This window comes from Pseudophryne corroboree, chromosome 1 (genome assembly GCF_028390025.1).
Source record: "Pseudophryne corroboree isolate aPseCor3 chromosome 1, aPseCor3.hap2, whole genome shotgun sequence".
Classification (NCBI taxonomy): Eukaryota; Metazoa; Chordata; class Amphibia; order Anura; family Myobatrachidae; genus Pseudophryne; species Pseudophryne corroboree.
This window is the reverse complement of record NC_086444.1, coordinates 508,635,616-508,661,453: the sequence shown is the minus strand read 5'-3', so window position 1 is coordinate 508,661,453 and position 25,838 is coordinate 508,635,616. Positions and strand designations below refer to the sequence as shown.

Here is a 25,838-nt window from a genome sequence, read left to right as displayed (position 1 = left end):
GTACAGCAACATAAAATATGTTGGTGCTAAATAATAATACATAGGGCAGTATTCAAATGATATAGCACGCCCAATCTCCTTTCTAAAGTGTTCCCCGTTATCGCGCGTTTCGCACCCATTCAGGTTTAGATGCGTAAAGGGTTGGGCACCCTCGCTACCCCAAGGGCAGTGAGCTGAAATAATTATACCACACCCATCAGCAGAAACAGAACGGGTGTGGAAGGGAGTGAATACCACCCATTATGATAAGACATGTCTTTGAAACACAAATAACTTCTTTTGATAACTTAATTATTATTTGTGTTTATATTCTGTCCCTGGCATTAGGCAGTAAATACTAGATGGATATAACTGAAAGCAACATAACTACTTAGTGGCACTGGCAACTAAGTAAAACAGAATTAATTTTGGATACAGAAGCAATCATGACATATTTGTAGTATTATACATTACTAAATTCTATAAATATGTGAACAAATAAAAAAGTGAACGTATCCTAATAGGTGCACTTAAACAGTCAAATGAAAGTTCATAAAAACATTCTTTTATAAAAAACAGAATAATGTTATTATGAAAACTGGATAATTTACATGCCAAACAGGGTTGTGATTTTGATAAACTTCTACGCCCTATCATATCTGAGTTCAGAAGGCTCCAAATTACCCAAGAACTCCCATGAGAACAGGTCTCCCTCCTAAATCCTACCCAATACCTAATGAAAGGGCGCAATTCTCCAGATTTGCATCATCAGGCCACACCCTCTCTGTGTGATGCCCAAATTGGCGAGATCATTGTGGGATCATGATGATGTGATTAGCACCCCTCCCACACTCACCACCTGTATTTCTCCTCTAGGAACTCACAGAGGGGAGAAGAAAGAAATAATTATGTATGCATCCAATGTGTAATATGATTTATAAGCATGTGACAGATAAAGTGATTTTTACCAGTGTTTACTCCTCCAGTGAATATCCAGGCTCCTGTTGTCATGGCAGCTTTGATTAGGCCTTTTCCAAAGACCTGTTTTAGTTTTGGCTGTAGCTCAAAATTTTGGAGGCCTCCATGGACAGATATGAGAAGCTTTGGCAGTTCTAGTTGCCACTCCTTTGTCATGAGGTGCAGCAGAAGGTCCGGCTTGGTGTCAAATGAAACACGAACATACTGTAATCAGGCAGAAAACAGAAAACTTTCACTATTGCACTGACAGACACACATCAGGCTTTTTATTACCACCCAGTACTAGTTTGGTGAAGCCAATATACCACCCTGGAACCAATAAAAGTTCAGTAGTGTTCTCTGCGTCCATGCACTGTTGATCCAACAATAGTGTTGGCCTTTTTATACCACAGTTCCTTCCAAGGATTATTTTCAGTTTGAAGAATCTTATCTGAAATCGTTACTGATTTTTTTATGTGCATTACACCAATTTGATTGCTTCAAGTCTGCATTTATAACGATACATCTCTGTATACCATATTTTTCCAAAATAATTGATAATGTACCCCTGAGGAAGCCCTTTGGGATGAAACACGTTGGGTTCTATGCTTTTTCTCTTTGCTACCAATTGAAGCAATATTCCGGCTAAGAAAAACGCCACATCCAACTGGAATGATTTACCTTGCATTTTTATGAAAATTTGTAACTGTATTCGTGTTTGCCATTTTAAATGGAATTGTGAATACATTTTAATTGATGTTTATAACAGTTTTTATGTCATAAATGATTGAGACATTGTACTGTCTAGATTAACAAAGACTAGCGCCCTCAGAACAGTACTGTATAGTTTTATCTTGAGCCTCTGCTAGCAGGGGACTTTTCTAGAGATGCTGCTCTATATTTGCCTAGCGCAATAGGGTATTTGTGATATAGAAAACAGAAAATGTTTAAATGTAAGCTGTGCAGAACACTGGAATTTTGTATGATACCAAGTGAATAAATATTGCAGTCTGGTATGTACAGTACTACTGACCTTCTTGCAAATTAACATCTTATAACTGGCTAAAACGAAATCCATGAGTGTGACTGTCATGTCAGGGGGCATCATTTATGGGTAGGTCTACTAAGTGACAATACAAAGATGCTACGGATATACCCCCTCAAGTCCCACTTCTAAGGCCTTTAACAGCTATAGTTACTACAAGCAGTACTGTCTTCCTATCAGATCTACTGTATTTATATTGACATTACACACTTAAAATAGACCACTGCTGAAACGTTCGTTTTAAAAACTGGGAAAAGTTCTGATAACTGTGTATGGAGTCATTATCAAGTAATCCCTTATTTGCTGACTTTCCTAGAATGTCCATAAGGATCCAAATTGTAGGGTATTCTCCTGCATTACCTAGTGCAGACCAGTCTCCAGGATACCATCATTGTGGCCAAATGCCCGTGCTGCGCAATGCTGAGGAACACGGTATTGTACAGTGGTTGCCCAAGCTTCAGTGGAGTGCATAATGGTACATTGCACATCAACTCCCCCCCCCCCCCCCCTCTCCCCTCATCTCCCCCACCCCCACTTAGCACCTAGATCAAACACTCTGGGATATCCCAGAAGGGACCACTCAATTATGGCTTGGTCTTTTATATGTTTCCTTTCTGAATTGCTCCACTTAGAGCAGGCATGTCCAAACTGCGGTCCTCCAGCTGTTGAGAAACTACACATCCCAGCATGCCCTGACACAGCTCTAGCGTTCTCTGACAGCAAAACTGTGTCAGGGCATGTAGTTTCACAACAGCTGGAGGGCCGCAGTTTGGACATGCCTGACTTAGAGGGAACTAAAGTTTTGATCCAATACTAGAGCTGTACTCACTCATCAATTTCTGCTTCAGCCAAAATACCCAAATCTGAAATGCACTACATTTATATTTAACAAATTAAGGGGGTAATTCCAAGTTGATCGCAGCAGGATTTTTGATAGCAATTGGGCAAAACCATGTGCACTGCAGGGGAGGCAGATATAACATGTGCAGAAAGAGTTAGATTTGGGTGGGTTATTTTATTTCTGTGCAGGGTAAATACTGGCTGCTTTATTTTTACACTGCAATTTAGATTGCAGATTGAACACACCACACCCAAATCTAACTCTCTCTGCACATGTTATATCTGCCTCCCCTGCAGTGCACATGGTTTTGCCCAATTGCTAACAAAAATCCTGCTGCGATCAACTTGGAATTACCCCCTAACTCAGGTGTCTCAACTACTATATAGTATATACACATCACTTTGTCCTCTGTAGTTGCCAGATATAATGGTTGTCTCTGGATAGACATAGCACAGCAGCATGGATGTGTCGTTCATCTCATGGTATTTGATATGTGGAGGGCTAAGTAGGCTCAGTATACTACACTGCCCTGTTTATTTCATATAAACTCATAGTATATATATATATATATATATATATAGCCTTTTCCGATGATACATATGGAAAATGTATGTTACGCCTGTATATGGGAATGGGGGATTACTAGAGGTTTACATGTTTTTACTGAATCAACAATCAATGAAATCACTAAGGGGCCTAATTATCACCATCCGCATCCAGGATGTGGATGACAGGTGATAAAATCGCCCAAACTTGCACTGCGAGAATTGATTACATCACAGTGATGTATCAATTATCGCATGCAGGAACAGAGCTTGCGGTCAAGCTCTGTCCCTGTGATGCCTCTTCGCAGCATTATCTGGGTATTTTTCGTAAAAATATGCAGGATAATATACTCACCTGTCCAGGGAGCCAGTCCGCGCTGCTTCAGAAGGCTGCCGGGTCCTTCTCCTGCGCTGTGACCCCCGGTGCTGTAAAGTGTGCTGCCATTTTGCAGCGTCACTTTACTGCACAGGGGTCACATTGCAGCATATGGGGGACCCGGCGCCCGGCAGCGCCCACCGGAGCAACGGACACCGGATCCCTGGACAGGTGAGTATGTTTTTTGTTTTTTTAACTTTTTATTTTTACACTGTGATCAGCTTGTGTGTCCATCGGACACACATAGCTGATCACTCTGCCGGGTCCCTGCTTAGCTTTCTCTGCCAGGGCAGAGAAAGCTGGGCAAAAGGGTGCTTATCGCAGTGCTGCCCTGTGAACTCGCCAGCCTGAGCTGGCGAGATTATCACAGGTCACACTGTAGTATTTTTAAATAACATTTTTTAGTAAATTTGGTCACATCACATTTCCCATTATAAGTATGGGGAATGCGATGTGGGATACTAAAAAAAAAAGTGAATTAAAGGCTTTGGAGCAGTTTTTCATGAAAACTGCTCCAAATGCCCTTTAATACATTCAGGTGATACTAAAATACTGTGAAAAGGGTGTGAAAACACCTTTTCACATTATTTTAGTAAAATAATAATAATAAATAGACCCCTAAGTAACATTAACAATGGTGAAACATAGTTTGTGCACTCCAGCACTGCAGATACCATGATAGTGTTAATCACAAAACAGATGCAGAATGGCAGTGCTTCCGTACAGACTTGACCCACTGTGCAGAGGTCAAGATGTCCAAGAAACATAAACAACAAGGGAGCGTACCATGGCCTTATTGGAGTGCCCCCCTCCTTGGAATTCAATAGTCCCAAAGGCATCTGTGGGACTGAGCTGTGTATGTTTTCCAACCGACCACTTTTCTGACTGAACATCATTACGATTGAATCTGCCTTCATTCTTCTCATTTTGGATGATGGATATACTCGGAGTCAACCCAACATGCTGTCCTATGAGACGCCCACAGCAACACCTACAGTACAAAGAAGACAATACTCTGTATGTTTCAGCATTACACAACACACCATTCTAAGCATGATGATCTCTATTACAGAACAGCATCTGGGCTGTGTGATGCTTTCCACAGTATGCTGAACTCAAACACTGGGGAAGCTATCAAACGTCAGTGTTTCAAATTTGTTTTGCTGGGATTACACTCCTCATAACCTTTACGCTGCATCACCATACAGTATTTGTGCTGTTTATGTTGGAATCCACAAAGAAAAAAAAGAAAAGGAAAAAAAGAAGCAGTCACAAATTAGATCCTACGCAATACACATTACAGTACATTCTTAGTATAAGGTATTATAGATTGTAAGCTTGCCAGCGGGACCCGTCTTACCTCTGTCTGTCTGTTATTACCCAGACTTGTTTTATTGCTGCTTCAGTCAGATATACTGCATCTGCTGTGCAACACAGCAGATGCAGTATATCTGCCGATATATTGGTGCATCTTTCTGTGTGTATGAACAACCCCCCTCTTCATATGTAGCTGCAGATAGATTGAATAGCAGATATATCTATCTATCTATCTATCTATCTATCTATCTATCTATCTATCTATCTATCTATCTATCTATATATATCCTGCTCAAAAAAATAAAGGGAACACTAAAATAACACATCTTAGATCTGAATGAATGAACTATTCTTATTAAATACTTTGTTCTTTACATAGTTGAATGTGCTGACAACAAAATCACACAAAAATTATCAATGGAAATCAAATTTATTAACCCATGGAGGCCTGGATTTGGAGTCACACTCAAAATTAAAGTGGAATAACACACTACAGGCTGATCCAACTTTGATGTACTGTCCTTAAAACAAGTCAAAATGAGGCTCAGTAGTGTGTGTGGCCTCCACGTGCCTGTATGACCTCCCTACAATGCCTGGGCATGCTCCTGATGAGGTGGAAGATGGTCTCCTGAGGGATCTCCTCCCAGACCTGGACTAAAGCATCCACCAACTCCTGGACAGTCTGTGGTGCAACGTGGCGTTGGTGGATGGAGCGAGACATGATGTCCCAGATGTGCTCAATTGGATTCAGGTCTGGGGAACGGGTGGGCCAGTCCATAGCATCAATGCCTTCGTCTTGCAGGAACTGCTGACACACTCCAGCCACATGAGGTCTAGCATTGTCTTGCATTAGGAGGAACCCAGGGCCAACAGCACCAGCATATGGTCTCACAAGGGGTCTGAGGATCTCATCTCGGTACCTAATGGCAGTCAGGCTACCTCTGGCGAGCACATGGAGGGCTGTGCGGCCCCCCAAGAAATGCCACCCCACACCATTACTGACCCACTGCCAAACCGGTCATGCTGGAGGATGTTGCAGGCAGCAGAACGTTCTCCTTGGCGTCTCCAGACTCTTTCACGTCTGTCACATGTGCTCAGTGAGAACCTGCTTTCATCTGTGAAGAGCACAGGGCGCCAGTGGCGAATTTGCCAATCTTGGTGTTCTCTGGCAAATGCCAAACGTCCTGCACAGTGTTGGGCTGTAAGCACAACCCCCACCTGTGGACGTCGGCCCTCATACCACCCTCATGGAGTCTGTTTCTGATCGTTTAAGTAGACACATGCACATTTGTGGCTTGCTGGAGGTCATTTTGCAGGGCTCTGGCAGTGCTGCTCCTGTTCCTCCTTGCACAAAGGCGGAGGTAGAGGTCCTGCTGCTGGGCCTCCTCCACGTCTCCTGATGTACTGGCCTGTCTCCTGGTAGCGCCTCCATGCTCTGGACACTACGCTGACAGACACAGCAAACCTTCTTGCCACAGCTCGCATTGATGTGCCATCCTGGATGAGCTGCACTACCTGAGCCACTTGTGTGGGTTGTAGACTCCATCTCATGCTACCACTAGAGTGAAAGCAGCTTTCAAAAGTGACCAAAACATCAGCCAGAAAGCATAGGAGCTGAGAAGTGGTCTGTGGTCACCACCTGCAGAACAACTCCTTTATTGGGGGTGTCTTGCTAATTGCCTATAATATCCACCTGTTGTCTATTCCATTTGCACAACAGCATGTGAAATTGATTGTCAATCAGTGTTGCTTCCTAAGTGGACAGTTTGATTTCACAGAAGTGTGATTGACTTGGAGTTACATTGTGTTGTTTAAGTGTTCCCAGTGTTCCCTTTATTTTTTTTGAGCAGTGTATATATACATATATATATATATATATACACAGGTTGAGTATCCCATATCCAAATATTCCGAAATACGGACTTTTTTGACTGAGGGTGAGATAGTGAAACCTTTGTTTTTTTTGGCTCAATGTACACAAACGTTGTTTAATACACAAAGTTATTAAAAATATTGTATTTAATGACCTTCAGGCTGTGTGTATAAGGTGTATAAGAAACATAAATGAATTGTGTGAATACAGACACACTTTGTTTAATGCACAAAGTTATAAAAAAAATGGGCTAAAATTGCCTTCAGGCTGTGTGTATAAGGTGTATATGTAACATAAATACATTTTGTGCTTAGATTTAGGGCCCATCACCATGATATCTCATTATGGTATGCAATTATTCCGAAATACGGAAAAATCATATACCTGAAATACCTCTGGTCCCAAGCATTTTGGATAATGGATACTCAACCTGTGTGTGTATATATATATATATATATATATATATATATATATATTGTTTTATTACTTAAATTGAGCAGTTGGAGCAAACACTTTAAAAAGCAATATTGGTAATGTGGCCCCGTTTTTTGTGTCTCTTATCCTTGGTGACCCTCTGAACCTTAGAGCCCTGTATGGGTGTCCCCTTTGTCCCCCCCCCCCCCCCCTGTTTGCCGGGCCTGTCAGTGTGTACCCAACTTAAGTCGAAAATGTAGATTACCACAACTAAGCCTCAGACAACGACATCTCCCAACTTAAGTCAATTGAATAGTTAGGGGCACTCACCCCAGTAGCTACATCCCTCCCTTTTTATTGAATACCTCCCAGGAAATATTAATTAATAAAATATTTGTATATCCAAAAATGATTAATTGTGTGGGAATTACATAGTAACATAGTAACATAGTATCTGAGGTTGAAAAAAGACAATTGTCCATCGAGTTCAACCTATTTGTGGTCTCCTATGCATGATGATTTGACTAAAGTTTCTGACTGATGCTGCTGTCAGCCGTTGCATTTTATCCCTATTTATAGTAACTATAATGCATGACTATGCACCATACCCCTGGATATCCTTATCCATTAGGAATTGATCTAACCCATTCTTAAAGGTGTTGACAGATTCCGCCATTACAACTCCCTCGGGCAGGGAATTCCAAACATGTATTGTCCTTACCGTGAAAAAGCCTTTACGCCGTATTGTGCGGAATCTCCTCTCCTCTAACCTGAGCGAGTGTCCACGAGTCCTCTGTGTTGATCTAACCAAAAACAGGTCCCGCGCAAGCTCTGTGTATTGTCCCCTTATATATTTGTAGATGTTGATCATATCCCCTCTTAGTCTCCGCTTTTCCAATGTAAACATGCCTAGTCTTTCAAGCCTTTCCTTGTATTCCATCGTCTCCATGCCCTTAATTAGTTTGGTCGCCCTCCTCTGTACCTTTTCAAGCTCCAGGATATCCTTTTTGTAGTACGGTGCCCAGAATTGTACACAGTATTCAAGGTGTGGCCTCACTAGTGATTTATATAACGGGAATATAATACTCTCGTCCCTAGCATCAATACCCCGTTTTATGCATACTAATATCTTATTAGCCTTCTTTGCTGCAGTCCTACTTTGGGTACTACTGCTTAGCTTGCTATCTATGAGGACACCTAAGTCCTTTTCCAGTACAGAATCCCCTAATTTTACCCCATTTAGTAGGTAGGTGTAATTTATGTTCTTGTTACCACAGTGCATTACCTTACACTTGTCTGTGTTGAAGCGCATTCTCCATTTGGCTGCCCATGCTTCTAATTTAACTAAGTCGTTCTGAAGAGACTCGGCATCCTCCTCTGTATTTATAGCCTTACACAATTTGGTATCATCTGCAAAAATTGACACCATGCTCTCTAGACCTTCTGTTAGGTCGTTAATGAAAATATTGAACAATAGCGGTCCTAATACTGAGCCTTGCAGCACACCACTTAGCACTTCAGTCCAAGTTGAAAAAGATCCATTAACCACAACGCGCTGCTTCCTATTATCTAACCAGTTTTTGACCCAATTGCATATTGTGCTTCCTAGCCCTGATTCTTGTAGCTTGTAGATAAGTCTCATGTGTGGTACAGTATCGAACGCTTTGGCAAAGTCTAAAAAGATTACATCCACGTCTTTACCCTGATCTAGGTTTGCGCTTACTGTTTCATAAAAGCCAAGTAAGTTGGTTTGACAGGATCTGTCCTTCATAAACCCATGTTGATTCCTTTTAATGACCTTATTGGTTTCAAGGAACTTCTGAATACTATCTCTTAGAATACCATCCAATACTTTCCCCACTATAGATGTAAGACTAACTGGTCTATAATTAGCTACAATCATTGTTCACAAAAAGTGTATTATTGGTACAACCAGTTGAGCCTTGGTAAGAAATATGGACAAATATGTATGATGCAGTAAAGTCTACTTCATCTGTATTTTATGCGGATAGTACATAGCTAAATAATAGTTCTTCTCACCAATCCTGTTTCCCCAGTGAAATGAAAAGCTGTTGCTTCTGTATGCACGTAGCTGCTCTGATACAGTTTAGCTATGTGGTTATTGTTTTTGGCAGAATATAAAGACTTTATTATAAAGCCATGTTCAGAGATGGTAGTACATCAAATACAAATTAATTCTTCTGCAGTTCCTGTATTGCAACCACAGCACTGACCTTTGTGAGAACACCAGGAGAATACAGAGGCATCAGATCTTCCCTGGGTGCAAAGGTGGTTGTACAATTTCATTTTAAGTGGTTAAAACTTTTAATCATATATTTATTTTGAACCTCATCCAACAATTTAACATGTATGTACTGTGTGTGGAAATTTGCAGTGGGAGTCTGCATCTTGATGTTTATATCTGTAAAACAAATTATGGCAGTTTCCTGCTTCCTCTTCCATTGTGCAGCATTGTCAGCCTGAGGTTCCGATGATACTGAGAGTACCTCTTTTCATTTGGTTCAATTCTGGACACTGAACACCATAAACACATATTTGTACATCTGTATAAACATTTTGCATATTGTTGACTTCTTCTTGAAGAGGTGAAACTGGGACGGCCAAGCAGTAAGGAAGTGTTCTGGTAATAGTGATACAATTAGACATGGATATGCCTATATATATATATATATATATATATCTTGCAGGCAAAGGAGAACAGATACAAAAGTACCCAATTACATTGATGACTATTGGCAGAGCTATTTTTTTTTTTTTGCACCCCATGGTGAAAAACTTGCTTAGGTAACCAGGGCTGCAGAGAGAGCAGGGTACTAATTACCCAGTTCTGGCTTGTTGGAGGGGTCCGGTAGGGGCCCGAGTCTGCCGCTTCCCCTCTTACGTGACAGCAGCAGCAGTCTCTCTCCCCACCCAACTGCTGTTTGCTGGGCTGCAGTTAGACTAGAGAGGATGCTGCCGCTGAGTAGTAGCATAAGTGTCTCTGCCTGTGCAGGTGGTGTGGGAAGCGATCACACTGATTCCCCCCTTTGGATTTGCCACTGACTGAGGGTCTCAAAGTACCCTCATCAGCGACACCTGCCATACCATCTCACTACAGCCTACACTGTATGGACTACATCACAAAACTTACCCAGAAAGACTAAAAGTTCTTAACATGTACAGTTTGGAGCAGAGAAAGGAACATTTTCAAATACTGTATACAATATCAAGGATTTTAGCAAAGTCCAGGAGGGAAACATTCTTCAATGGAAGAGAAGTAATAGAACACAAGGACATGTGCTGGGAATGGAGGGGGGGGGGGGGGGGGGGGGGGGGGTCCAGGGGAAATTTGTGGAAAAATTACTTCACAGAAAGGGTAGTGAATAGATAGAATTGCCACCCATCAGAGGTGGTTGAGGTTAAGTCAGTAGAACAATTTAATTTAAGCATGCTTGGGATAGGCATATGAATATCCTTTCACATAAATAAGGATCAAATAGAGCGGAGGTTACCAAAAGGTTAAAAAAGAGGGCAGACTAGATGGGCCAAGTGGTTCTTATCTCTCGTCAAATTCTATGTTTCTATTATCAGATATTTTACTGACGAATTCAAAATTGCTCATGTTTTTTTTTTTTTAGCTATAACTTCATTACTTGTTACTAGTTTCCTGATAAACTTGAAATATCCCAACATACAGTAAGAAATAAGAACTAATACCAAAGATACAAGGATTGCAGGATTTAAAGAAATACAAATCTGAATTTTAAAGCAAGTCCAATTCGAAAATAAAATCAGTAAACGTGTGAATAAATTATCGGGATATAAATAATAGGAATAGCATCTTCTGGCTCATGGAGCACACTGAAAGTTTTAGAACTATCTGAGTTGGCAAGCCATGGGGAATTTAGGTCACATGATAAATTAATGTGTACCTTTTGCAATAACATAGTGTAGGTAGCCATTTTGTGGGATGAATTAATATTCTTGAACATGCATCCCTTTGATTTACCATGTAACATCACTGGGACACAATGCTTCTTGTACACCTCTAGATCCAAACTTAAAGGCTGCAATCTCATGAATATTGGCTCACCTAGCAAAATGGCTGCACCCACTGCTAGCAGGTTTAAGACAAGAATACTTTGGGCATACCTACTGTAGTTCTTCTATTTCTCCACTGTTCGAGTAATCTGAACAGCACTTACCTATGGGGGTCTTTTGTGCTTGGTATAATGTGCACGCATTCTCTCTTGTGAAACACTCTTTCTATCCATGATTTCTGGGCCTAAAGGAATAAACACCATAATTAAAACTTTAAGGATAACAACTAAAAACAACAGAAAATGCAGTGTAATACACAATCAAATATTATTTGACCTAACAAATTGCCTTTTTGGCACAAGGTCTAAACTAAAGAACCCACAGAAATGAATTCCAATTTTGTGATACAGAAGTAGACTGATATCAATCTGACAAGAATTAATATTAAGTCTTCATAGCTATACCAAGTACAGGTGAAGTGTTCTCGTAACATTCACTTGTTTCTTGCAGTAAAACACTAGCTTTTGGCTTTCTATACAAACAGAAGGATAATAATCATTTACATGTGACCCTTTCTACAACATACAAAAACCCGGACTATTCATACTGTACATTTACTTTCATCAATCAAATTTTGAGGCTATGGTATGAAGTGCGAGCACTGATAATAACACATGAATAAATCACTCACAATATGGGTTTAATCTTCTCTTCCTTTATCTCACTGGCATGTCTAGAACACTCAGGGCAAAACAAAAGCATGTTGTAGAAAAGGACACTTGTAAATGATTATTATCTTTCTGTTTGAGTCTACTATGTTTTGCCGGCATTTGGGATTCTGGCGCCCAGCATACCGGTACTAGGATCCTGACCACCGGCATGCAGGTAGCAGGGTGAGTGCAAAAGAGTCCCTCACCACACTGCAGCCAAGGTGGCACAATATTTATTCTCCCTCCAGGGGTGTCGTGGACACCCCAAGAGGGAGAATAGTTGTCAGTATGCCAGCTGTCGGGATCCCGGCGCCGGTATGCTGAGTGTCGGGATCCCGACAGCCGGCATATCAAATATGTATCATTACATACTTACAACATAATCCTGCATAATACATAAAAGGAAAGCCTACCTACACAATAAAATAAAAAAGTTAGGTACCTTTCCTTCTTGGATGATTACAAATTAACATTATATACTTTTTCTTCTTTAGACAGCTCCCTGCAAAGTGCTCAACCTCTAATGCTCATCACAACATTGGACAGTTAGAAAGGTCACCTCACAATTGTATAATTGGAAAGCTAGCATTCTGCACTGTTCTATAGAACTATGTAGTACTCTAGTCTACAGTAATGTAGACATGGCCCTTAATATGTTAAGGGCAGTACTATAGGAGTGTCAGTGGCTACATACCCGCTGAGACCACTGGTCTCCCCAAAGACCTCACTCTGCTATTTTGATTGGCCTCTCCTGAACTGGTGCATGTGCAATGTGCACACGCTTCTGTAGGTCACGTATAAGCAGAAGCCCAGTGTGGGTTGGCCCGGGAAACTAGAGCCTTACCCAATTTATGCTATCAGACCTAATGATGGAATTTCCACCACTGTTTGGTCCTTTTTCAAGTCCCTCTGATGCCTCGCACCCATCAAAAAACACAACTGAAGTATCACTGGCCAGTACTTTTAGCATCCAGTAACTATGTGTATAAGGTTTTAAAGGAATATATGTTTTACCGGAAGCCAGGATCTCGGCTGTCATGATCCCAACAGTGGGATCCTGGCCACCAATCTGGCGGCAGCGGGGCGAGCGCTAGAAAGCCCATTGCGGGCTTGCTGCGCTTGCCGCGCTGCGGGCACGGTGGCTCACTGCACTCGCCACAGGTTACATTCTCCCTCTACGGGTGTCATGGACACCCATAGAGGGAGACAAGCCTGTGGCGCCGGTATTCCGGAGGCGGCATTTCACAGCCTGACGGGATTCCAGTGTCAGCATTGGGCCCGCCGAGATCCTGACAGGCGGTCTTGTGATTGCCTGCCATTTTATAATCCTCCATCCATACAATGACATCAAAACATACCTGTTTATGTAAAAGAACAGTACATGACAGCAGGGCAGGGATATGACAAATCACTGGCCAGTGTATGATATCAGTGCACAATGGAAAACAACATTTTATACCCTAACATGCGTTGAACATGTTTTTTTGTATTGTATGAACTGGTAACAGGTATGGTCAAATGAAAGAGAAGTCTAAAAAACATGAATTTTCCATAAATTACGTTATAGTAAAAAAGTATACAATGTTACCTTGAGGAAGGGGGACAGGTGCTGGGGGAGGGGTTATAATTGACCCTATTCTCTGAGAAAACATTTCTATATATGATTGTATTTTGGAATTATCACACTTGTAAAAAAAATATCTACATTTAAATTAAATGTGGACTGTTTGGGCTTTACAGTAACATGTAAACTTCCTTTTAGAATTTAAACTTATATTGCTAAAATATTACAAAGAAATCTGACTGTAAAAAGAAACCGAAAAATACTGTAAAGTCCTTCTAAATATCTCATAAAACCTACAAACACCAAAGGACACAAAAGATAAAACCACAGCCTGGACTGTGAGTACATAAGGAACTGTAAGTGTTTATTAATTACCCTTTTCAGGCCTGTAACAACTGTTCCCAATAACCATTTCTGCTATATTATCCTTTAGATTAGAAAGTATAAGAAGGTACAGTACTCAGGCACTGGTGCTCTCCTCTTTTCAGTTACATCAGGTAACATTTTCATTTCCATTGTTGATTGTGCTAAGCAAATACCTTATCCAGAAAGACTATCAGTAAGACCCCATGCCCACTGCTGTTACCTTCATACATTTTACTAGCATTTTCAACACTAGTATAATTCATGTATATGGTCTGAAAATACTGTAGGACCTATTGTTCCCAACGACACCATACCCAAAAAAAATAAGAACTTTTATTAGTTTATACTGTATTTGTTTTCTATTCGAAAGTAACATTTTGCTTGACTACCTTGCAGTTTCCTAAGTCAGTGCTTCTTCACTGGGCTCTTGATAGACAAGAAATGTGACTAGATGTGCAGAGAACCAGGAATATCTGAGGAAGGGTGCTGTGATTAAGTGTAAAAATCACATCAAAGTCTTTCCTTGTACATACATTTTATTAACTCAAACATTTTTGGTTTCCTCCGACAACTTTGCTAGGTTTAGCACAAATACTGACTTAAATGAAACCTTAACCACCTTCCAGCCAGACAATGAGGGTCATTCCGAGTTGATCGCTAGCTGCCGTTGTTCGCAGCAAAGCGATCACGCTAAAAATCGGCATATCTGCGCATGCGTGTACACCGCAATGCGCAGGCGTGTCGTACAGGTACAATGAGCATCGTGGGTTTGCACAGAGTCTAACGAACATTCCTGTCGCACCGCCGAACGCAGGAAGATTGACATGAAGTGGGCATTTCTGGGTGGCAACTGACCGTATTCAGGGAGTGTTTGGAAAAACGCAGGCATGGCTGAAAAAACGCAGGCGTGGCTGGGCTTTCGCCGGGCGGGTGTGTGACGACAAAAGCCGTCCCTCCGTCGTTAGAATCAACGCACACAAAGAGTAACTACAGGGCTGGTCTTGTTTTGCACAAAAAGATTTTGCAGGCGCTCTGCTGCACAAGCATTCGCACTTCTGCAAAGCGAAAATACACTCCCCAGTGGGCGGCGACAATGCGTTTGCACGGCTGCTAAAAACTGCTAGCGAGCGATCAACTCGGAATGACCCCCAATGTCTCTAAAAAAACAAGGTTACTGCATGGGTGTGTTACTCCAGACTTTCTCTACTGAATGGAATCCATGAACATCAGAGTTCTTTTGAATTTCTCCACCACAGTAGATCCCATTGACAACATACAATAGGGATATTATTGGCACCATATTTGTTATACAAACACTTGTGGGCTAGTAAATTCAGACCAAAGAGTGAAGCACAATCAATGCTGAAAAGAATCCTATCTAGCTTACAGCCTCAAGAAGTGAATGGGCACAGTGCATTAGTATAGTTCAGTATATAGTATATATGCAGGCTGCTCCTATGTTGCAGTATACTGTAGGCTGTACTGTGACTTTACCAACTGAGTGACCTCAGTTGGTAAAGTCACAGTACAGCCTACAGTATACTGCAACTCTACACGCCTGTCTATATATCCTATAGGAAGTTATTACTAACCTTGGTGGTAGTCTGACAGTGCTTTGCATACAGATGTCACTTTTACGTTTTTTCTTGTGTAGAAAATAGCATAACACACACCTTTTCAGTTTTCACTAGTATAGCTAACATATCAGAAACATTAATACAATGTGTGTTTATTCCACCTTTCAAGGGAAGCAGCAGAGTTTAAGATGCAAGATACTAAGTATAAGTAGCAGTTAGCAAGCTAGAGGTAAGTTGCTAAGTCCAAAATGCACAATGCGTCTCTTGAGTGCTTATGTGTGCTACATATGCCATGCAGGTTTTCCAGTGCAAAACCCAGGCATTGTGTTGTACACATGGTTTATGCATAGGAAATATAGTTTAAAGCTGTTTTAGCAATTGACAAGGCTAGCTTTCTAATGGGCAGATTTGCATTTATCCACGGCCTACACATTCGGGATAGCACTTTGAGGTTACGGATTGCACCTGTTGTAACTTGCTTGTACAACTAATAATAATGCTACTGCTACTACTAATAGTAATAATACTGCATTTATTTTTCCTAAATGTTATTCTTTTAAAACTAAAACTTTTCTATATGAAAAGGCAAACAAAACAAAATTAATTAAAAACTGTGTGTTTGATATTGTTTTCTATTCTTGGCAAATGAATCAATGGGACGGATTCAATTAGCTGGCATGTTTACTGCCTGGGTAATGCTCTGGCTTTAACATCAGGAGCTATTCAATTATTATGCATTTTCCCCACGCAGTAAACCAGCGGCTAACACACATTAACCCTTAGATTCCGCATTAAGTGCTCGGAATCTATGGGTTACCCTGCCCAACACATGCACACCTCATGCACCCCAGTTTTAGCTTATTAATCCAACTTGTGTCTGCTGCTTTCCCAGGTGTTTTACAGCAGATGTGCTTGGTGCGCCTCACCTTTATAAGCCATTGTGCAGGTGAGCTGTAAACCAGTTTGAGTTTCTTAAGTTTAATTCTAATGTGATAGCATTCGCATGTTTATAATTCTAAGTGATAGAGTAGAAACTTGCAGAAAAATGGGGTCACATGATGGGGCCTGCAAATGTACTTGTCAATATACAAACTAAAACCCCATTGTTTATTATGGTCATCTATCTATCTATCTATCTATCTATCTATCTATCTATCTATCTATCTATCTATCTATCTAATATAGTAAATTCAGGGGTCTATTTAGTGAAATGTGCAGAAATCAATATAACATTATTGGTGCTTTTCGCTATATCTTGCCATATTTACTAAAAACCTCATTGAGTGCGAGAAGCCAGCATCCTTGTTTTGCCTTGTTAATGATTAGCGCTTTAAAAATACAGACATTCTCCCATACCCCTGGCTTCTGGACCCTATTACTACAAATACAGTCCCAGTCAAGGTGATAACTGCTGGCAGTAACATCCATAAAGCTGTGCATTCTGGTAGAAGGTAGGCTTCCCTGCTTCTCTCCTGTGTAAGCAGACATAGGGCCTAATTCAGACGTGATCGCAACAGCAAACTTTTTCTCTAATGGGAAAAACCATGTGCATTGCATGGTGTGGGGGAGAGGGGGGGGGGGATATAATAATAATAATAATAATAATAATAATAATTTTATTTATATAGCGCTCTTTCTCCAACAGGACTCAAGGCGCTATAACATGTGCAGAGAGAGTTAGATTTGGGTGTGGTGTTTTCAAACTGAAATCTAAGTGTAAAAATAAAGCAGCCAGAATTTACCCTGCTCAGAAACAAAATAACCCACCTGAATCTAACTCTCTCTGCACATGTTATATCTGCCCCACTTGCAGTGCACATGGTTTTGCCCATTAGAGAAAGATTTTGCTTTCGCAATCAGGTCTGAATTAGGTCCATAATGCCATCCAGTGCTATTATATTGAACTTAATGCTTTATAAAAATCATTCCTACAAAGACTACATTGCAGAACTTGGATAGGACAAAAGAAAACACACGTGAATCTGTGATTTCCCCTCATTTTTTATTACACTCTATGAGGAGTTTACTAAAATAAATAGTTTAAAAAAAAATTCAATTGCTGTATATACATTGAAATCCACTAAATTTATCATCCTATCAAAAATGTATTTATCATGGTCACCCTATGAATGGTAACACGTGACTACCTTTTGAATGATGAGCCACTGTTACACTAAATACAGTATGTGGTATGACAGTCATTCTACAGACAATGTTTAACTATATCATCTGGATAATAGCGCACAGTATCCTGTGGATAATGACTACAAGTGTCCTGCTATCCTATGATCTAGGTTTGATCCAGCAGCAGCCTGTAACATAAGTGTGAGCACCTAATGCTTCTCTCCAGTCCGCAGTTTCTACCAGTAACCACAAGCCTGCGCGCATCCATTTGATTTGATGCACATGCCAGTCAAACGCCGATTCAAGTGGAGCTACTGTACAACAGTGTTTATTAGATTAGAAAACAATAATACATTGTTTCTGTATTACTATTATTATTATTATTATTATTATTATTATTTAAACTCCTTCACTAGCATGTCAGGAAACAGCAATTTGTATTATAGAAAGAGAAAAAAGTATTTCTCTCTGAGGAAAAACTGTATTTTCCAAACTAGTAAAAAGTATAATATCAATTATACTAGTTACAGTGTTTAATGTTTACGAGAAATAAACTCTGTTGTTTTCATTATTTATTATCTTACTTAACATATTGCTTCCACGTGCATAAAGAGGACTGGGGTGGAAATGATTCCCAATTTACGAGTATTTTGTCATTAATTTGGTGTTTGCAGAACTTATTTCCTAATAAAAGTGTAGACTACATGTGACATGACACATCTGTCTTTTCACCAACACACAACCTGTCCTTTACCAATGCAAGTCTTATGGTTTATACTCAATGCAGTGATATATTCCTAATAACCACTGTTTGCCATTGTCATTATATATTGCAGGGAACAGACCCCACTAATAGTTACTGCTGTTAGATGCTCCATATCTCCTGTACGTCTGCAAATCAACCAATAATTGTCTAAAGCAGGGGTGTTCAACATGCAGTATACTGGTCTAAAGAATTAAACATACACCGCTATATTACGCTAGAATTAGTAGTTTAAAACTCTTGTTAAATTAAATATCGATACATTGTTAAAGCGTTATGCTATGAACTAACGTATAGAAACTACTGCTGCCCAATATTATTAACTTTTCTAAAGCAATAAAAAACAACTAGGTAATATATATATATATAACAGGAATAGAAATTATAGATGTCACATTACCTTTCCAGTTATCCAAGTTTAAAGTGAAAACTTTTTGCCTGAGTTTGAAGCAAGGTAAGCGCCGAAGGCAGTTACCCTCTGCAGTGTGTGCTGTCTGTGGTACTTCCTTGCTGACCATTAGCATAATCATGCATCATCACTGCTCACTGCACAAGTCACTTCATTCTGGCTCGGTTGATGGTAGGGTAGGCATTGAACCTGAGCCCATTAGCTACTCGGAATGTACTGCTGTGGGATTAGCCTCATTAAAACTTCCACAGACCTTTATTGCAGCCCCCCAGTACACTGCATGATTTGAACATCTAATCTGACGCCTGTAGAAAAACAAATCCTCCAAGAGCTTGGATTTAACTGGTACAAGCCCTGACAGGCTGTTTTCACCCCCATTCTACAGCAGAAAGAAAGCATGTGAAAGCGTGATAAGGTGTACTGGCCACTGAGAGCTTAGCTCTAAAAAGTACATTCTTCAGAAGAAACAGTGTGCTAAAGTGCGGAGGAATCTGCACACACAAGAGATATTGTTAATCTGCAAAGAATGAATCCAGTGTGTTGTATGACATAACACCATGCTGCAAAGATCAACAGTGATGGTGGTTGCAGGAGACACAAAGTACTATATTATATCATGGCTACAGGCCTATTTGGCTACTGCACTGTGATGTTGTAGAAATGCACAAGATAAAATATGCTGGGAACCTCTGGTCCTTATGATATTGTACAGTACGACCTTCAGGGTTGCCAGTTTAGTGATAGAACGTATTGGGAGTTAAGAGTGGACAAATAATGACTGATTCAGAGTTTTTTTGTAAATGGATTGTGTGATTTGTGCACAGCAAATGCTCCTCAGCCAAGCATAAGCCGCTACGAGAGCTCGTACACATCTCAGCCACGGCTGAATGGGTGCAACTGCATGGCAACTGGTCATTCCCACATGTGATGATGTGTTGTGAACCATTCAGAGCTGTGTGCATTCACCATCTGATTCCAAATGGATCTCTTGTATCACATACAGAGTTGGTGCAAACACATGCTCGGAGTAGCTACTTTCACAAGCGTGTAGAGCCAGTGGCAAATCCAGGGTGGTGGGATCAGTGCAATCCCCCCCCCCCCCTCACCCCTTCCTTGCCATAACAATTCTCACATGCCCAGCACCGCTGTCAGGAATGTATTAAGAGAGCAGGGGCCCATGTGCAGTCTCCATCTGGGCCCCCTGCTTTCTAGCAAGCGGCACAGTAGTTTTTGAGCGCTATGCCGCTAACATGGGATTCCAGAGGGGTAAGTATTTAAGAAATGCACCACACACCTAGCAACCATTATAGATACGCCACTGACTGCTGTCCTCTGTATAGCGGCACAGTATCACATCATGCAGGGATGTGTTCCTACGGCCATTATACTGCTCAGCGGCAGCAGCCTCCCAGCATGAGCTGGGCTGGGTAGGGAGACCGCTGAGCAGCAGCAGTGGTCTACTTTCTCTCCCTGCATGAAGCGTCGCTGCACTACTATACAGCAAACAGTGGTATTGGGCAGATGAGAAGTGTTACCGGGTGGGGGGAAATCGCATGGATCACCCCCCGGCCCCCCCCCCTCAACCTTCTCTGTTGATCTGTCCTCTATTGAAGAGGTGGTCGCTGCATAGGTGGGTGCAGACAAACCTGAATACAAATGAAAAGCCACATTTATTTCAGAGCACACACTCCAGCTGCATCTATGACAAATCTTAATCAGGCCCATAATGCAGAATTCAGAAGCCAGATGGTGCAGTTTAAGAGCCAGCTGTAGTAGATGAAGAAGGGTGGGAACATGTCAGCCCATCAAAGTCTCCATGCCTGATGCGCAAATCCAGGGTACCCTTGTCTGGAAAACCTCAGGGAATAAGAAATACTGGGGTAGATGTATTAACCTGTGGAAGGCATAAGGAAGTGATAAACCAGTGATAAAGCAGTGTTAATTGCAAGGTGATAATGCACCAGTTAATCAGCTCCTAACTGTTAATTTACATATGGGAGCTGATTGGCTGTTGTGCGTGTATCACCTTGCATTTATCACTGGTTTATCACTTCCTTATGCCTACTCCAGGTTAATACATCTGCCTCACTGTATGTTCTGTTTAAAATATATTCCACTAATATTTTAAGCACTTGTGCTGGCTACTCTGTACAATGTACTAACATTGTTATTTAAATGACAAAATTACATGTGCAGGCAGTGAACAAAAAATTGTAAATATCCATATACTGTATAGTCACGTAATAGGGCATGTGGCCACCATGTGTGGCCTATTATAATTTTCTGTAATAAAATGATATTAAATACATTAAAATATAAATTTACACTTGGCTACTATTATATAAGATCAAGTAACTAACTGTGAAACCCCATTAAATGTTATTGGGATAGAAGTACTTATAATGTTAAGTTAATGTTATTTTGTTATTAGCATTCAAAGAGATCTACAATATTGTATAATATTCAGGGGCGCCACAACTTTTTTGGTTGGGGGGGACAAAATCTAATTTCATTTTGGTGCCCTTATATCGCTGTTAATGTCGCCCCACAGGGACAGCCAGACTTACTGTACCTGCCACACCACGTACCTGATAACAGAGATATCAACTTATCGATCTTTATATACAAACAGGGCTGCCATCAGCAATTGTGGGTACTGGACGGACAAAATAGGTAGCCCCCCAAAAAATAAATAAATAAAGCAGAATATTTTATATATATATATATATATATATTATATATATATATATATATATATATATATATAGAGAGAGAGAGAGAGAGAGAGAGAGAGAGAGAGAGAGAGAGACGCATTAACTTAGAATCAAACTGCAGCACTAAGGAGACTGGTTTCATAAATAAAGGTGTATTAAATACCACTCATGTAGACTTTCCAATGTTTTGAGAGCACCCCGAAACATTGGAATGTCTACATGAGTGGTATTTAATACACCTTTATATACAAAACCAGTCTCCTGAGTGCTGCAGTTTTATTATAAGGTAATGCGTCTAAACTATCATACCTGAGGGCACCGGAGCAATTCACTAGGTAGCGGGGAGAATGCGGGTCCGTGCAAACTATATGTATATATATATATATTTATCAATGCAAACAGTGTCCCTGGCACTCCGGACTTATGCTTAACCTGCTCCGGTGCCCTCCTCTCAGATTTGCATCTGTAAATAGCGTCCTCAATGCGGGCGGCACTCAGAGACTTGAAAAGTAATATCTTAGTGAACAAAACCCCCGCAGGGCAAATTTATTGTGATGTTTCGTGGTGCCTGGCCCCTTCCCCAGACCTGAGGAAGGGGCCAAGCACCCCGAAACGTCACAATAAATTTGCCCTGCGGGGCTTTTGTTCCCTAGGGTATTACTTTTCAAGTCTCTGAGTGCCGCCCGCATTAAGGATGCTATATATATATATATATATATATAAAATAAAATTCACTCACAGTAATAATGCCCTATGCTACATTACCTGCTCGTTGTCAGGGGTTCTGCTCATTGTCAGGGGATCCCCCTAGCAGGGGTCGCTGTTTGTGCCAGCCCCTTCAAACTATTTTAAAATGGCCACCACCTCCTCTAGCATCTTTCATTACTGTCTTCTTTGACGCGGTGGCCATTTTGGGAGGGACATTTTCAATAGTATTCCATACAAAATACTGTCTGCTGCATTAAACTTTATTGTACAGCGGGGGCACTCTCATTAGTCATTTTTCTACTTTGCTGCATCATGGGCAGCGGTTGGCAGGCATACAGGACCTGCTGTCAGGTTACAACAGGGCAGTGGCAGTGGCAATAATGCCATGTGGTATGAGTGGGCCACTATACAGATATAGCCATGCTCATCGTTGCTGCAATTAATATGCATGGGCATACACATCGCAGCAAGCTGCAGTGAATGCCGTAACTTGTCGCACCATGTCGCATGGTTACATTATTTATTTTATTTATTTATTTATTAACAGTTTCTTATATAGCGCAGCAAATTCCGTCGCGCTTTACAATTTGAAATAACAATAACAAAATGGGTGATAACAAACAGTCATAGAAAGGCCCTGCTCGCAAGCTTACAATCTATAGGGAAATAGGCATGTGTACATAAGGAAAGGTGCTATCTATTGCATAGAATGAGAAGACATGTGAGGATATGTGTGGACTGTACAGAGTGGATGCAATTTGATAGGAAGGTTTATGAAAATTATGTGGGCGGTTCTGGAATTTGGTATGCTTGCCTGAAGAGGTGAGTTTTCAGGGAACGTTTGAAGGTTTGGAGACTAGAGGAGAGTCTTATTGTGCGTGGTAGGGCATTCCACAGAGTGGGTGCAGCCCGATGAAAGTCCTGCAATCGTGAGTGGGAGCGAGTAATGAGTGTGGATGAGAGACGCACGTCTTGTGAAGAGCGAAGAGGTCGAGTTGGGAGATATTTTGAGATAAGCGAAGTGATGTACGTTGGTGTAGTTTGGTTAATGGCCTTGTGTGTGAGTAAAAGTATTTTATATTGAATGCGGTAGAGTACAGGTAACCAATGGAGGGACTGACAGAGTGGATCTGCAGACGATGAACGTCTAGCGAGGAAGATAAGCCTCGCCGCTGCATTCAGAATGGATTGTAGTGGTGAGAGTCTAGTTTTGGGAAGACCAGTTAGGAGACTATTGCAATAATCAATGCGGGAGATAATGAGAGCGTGGATTAGAGTTTTAGCAGTGTCTTGTGTAAGGTATGGTCGTATTTTGGATATGTTTTTTTAGATGCATGTAACATGATCTTGAGACAGATTAAATGTGGGGAACAAAGGACAGATCAGAGTCAAGGATGACACCTAGGCAGCGAGCTTGTGGGGTAGGGTAGATAGTCGAGTTTTCAACAGTGATAGAGATATCAGGTTGGTACCTACTATTGGCTGGTGGAAATATAATTAACTCTGTCTTTGAAATATTCAGTTTGAGGTGGCGAGATAAGAGGAAAGAGGAGAATGACCATAAGACGGTCACCCTCCAAAGAAGGCTTACTTTGCGGCGCACTCTTTTTTGTTATCAAATTCGTAATTATTAAAGAATTAAAACTTAACATTTATTAGGAATATTAAAATAATGTGGTCAAAATAAGACATAAACAACACAGGTTGGTCAGAATTGACCTGCAGTGATTCAAGATCACTGTATGCATATACGTATGGTATATACGTGGTTAATGTTCACTATATTGTGCAAATAGAGTGTCTATTAGAAATTTATTTAAAACATAACCACGTGTCTACAGAAACGATAGATAATTGTAGAACAAAAGTGAAATATTGGTTATATGGTTATTCGGGTAACTAAAAGCTCAAGGAGATCTCTCTCAATAAATGGTTGGATCTCACACCGGAGACATATACCCGGTTAGCGGCAACTGTCTATTCTGAGGTGGCGAGATGTCATCCAGGATGAAATGGCAGAAAGGCATTCAGTGACACGGTCCAGTACAGATAGGGACAAGTCAGGTGAGGATAGGTAGATTTGAGTATCATCTGCGTACAGATGATACTGAAAACCAAAAGAGCTGATTAGTTTACCAAGAGATGAGGTATAGATTGAGAAAAGCAGAGGACCCAAGACTGAGCCTTGCGGTACTCCAACTGAAAGAGGTAGCGAAGAGGAGGTAGATTCAGAGAAGCGAACACTGAAGGAGCGATTAGATAGTTAGGATAGGAACCAAGAAAGGGCTGTGTCTTTAAGACCTAGGGATTGTAATGTCTGTATGAGAAGAGAGTGGTCTACAGTGTCAAATGCAGCAGATAGATCTAGAAGAATAAGTAGTGAGTAATGGCCTTTAGACTTCGTAGTGACCAAATCATTAACCACTTTATCTAAAAGGAGCTTTAGAAGGACTGCCGCGCCCCAGAGAGCAGCAGTGGTGATATCTGCAGGTGGTCACTCAACCCCCTAAAAACCGAATACACAAAAAATTGAGAGATCACGTCTGCGCTCGTCTGCGAATGCTGAACTAAAAGAGGATGGGTAAATAATACACAGTCTCTGATGAGAGGATAGTTACTAAATTAGGTTAGTTAGCTTAATAATGTCCCGTGATGTCGTTAATACTCGTTGAGCCACTGTTCGTGTGTCTTTATTAATACTTCTCCGAATTGGATCTTGAGTGGATTCGTATCCTCAGTCACGTTGGACCGTAGTGGGTTTCTTCTGTACGTTGTCTTCAATATTCGTTCTCCGGATTTTCTCCTGTACTTCCGTCCAGGGTACCAGGGTAGTTCTGATCCTCAAGAGTTGGAGACAGAGAGACAGAAATAGCCGCTGATAGTGTAGTAGGCGTGTTGAGAAGTGGCGTTTTAGACTAGTAGGGAGATCTTAAAAAGAAGTAGCAACTGATGGTTGCGTACCGTACTCACGTGAGAGACGTGATGTACCCCTCGCGTAAAGGTATCTTTGGTGTTCGTGTGTTTTTCTCCTCTTCCTCCAGGCAGGATCCTATACGGTTTTTATCCTCGGGCGTGTAAAAGGAGATGGAACAGTTGATAGTGTAGTAGGTTTTTAGGTGAAGTGGATGGTTACTAAACAGCAATTCACTCTTCTAAACTTATCACTTATAGTGGGGGAGTGCGTACCGTACTCACATCCATGCAGGAAGGTGGAAAACACATAAAGGTATCTTTTCTTAGGTCGACGAGTTGTCATACATGGTCACACTCATGCAGATTAGATAGGTGAAATGAATAGTGGGCGTACCCAACTCACACTGTACGATGCGGGAACTTGTATATAATGGTATCTTTGGGATGGTCCGGCTGGTTCTAGAGTTTCCTTATTCCAGACTCTATTCCACTCATTTTATGCATGAAAAGAAACGAAGTGGGGTGTCATTGAATGACACATTTAAAATAATTTATTGCTCAAAAATTTCTAAAATAACATAAAACTGCCAATCGACTCTAGG

General features: G+C 41.0%; 1 protein-coding gene across 3 annotated transcripts in view; it reads right to left on the bottom strand.

Moving 5' to 3' along the window:
- The window catches only part of TRPM3 (transient receptor potential cation channel subfamily M member 3), a 694,734-nt gene that overhangs the window by 380,213 nt on the left and 288,683 nt on the right, over positions 1-25,838 (bottom strand). For all 3 annotated transcript variants that reach the window (XM_063913891.1, XM_063913889.1, XM_063913890.1), the window contains exons 2-4: positions 11,553-11,632; positions 4,530-4,734; positions 948-1,161 (exon numbers count right to left, since the gene is read on the bottom strand). In XM_063913891.1, the coding sequence (XP_063769961.1) occupies positions 948-1,161; positions 4,530-4,734; positions 11,553-11,632 (499 nt within the window). The remainder of the gene's footprint in view (positions 1-947; positions 1,162-4,529; positions 4,735-11,552; positions 11,633-25,838) is intronic.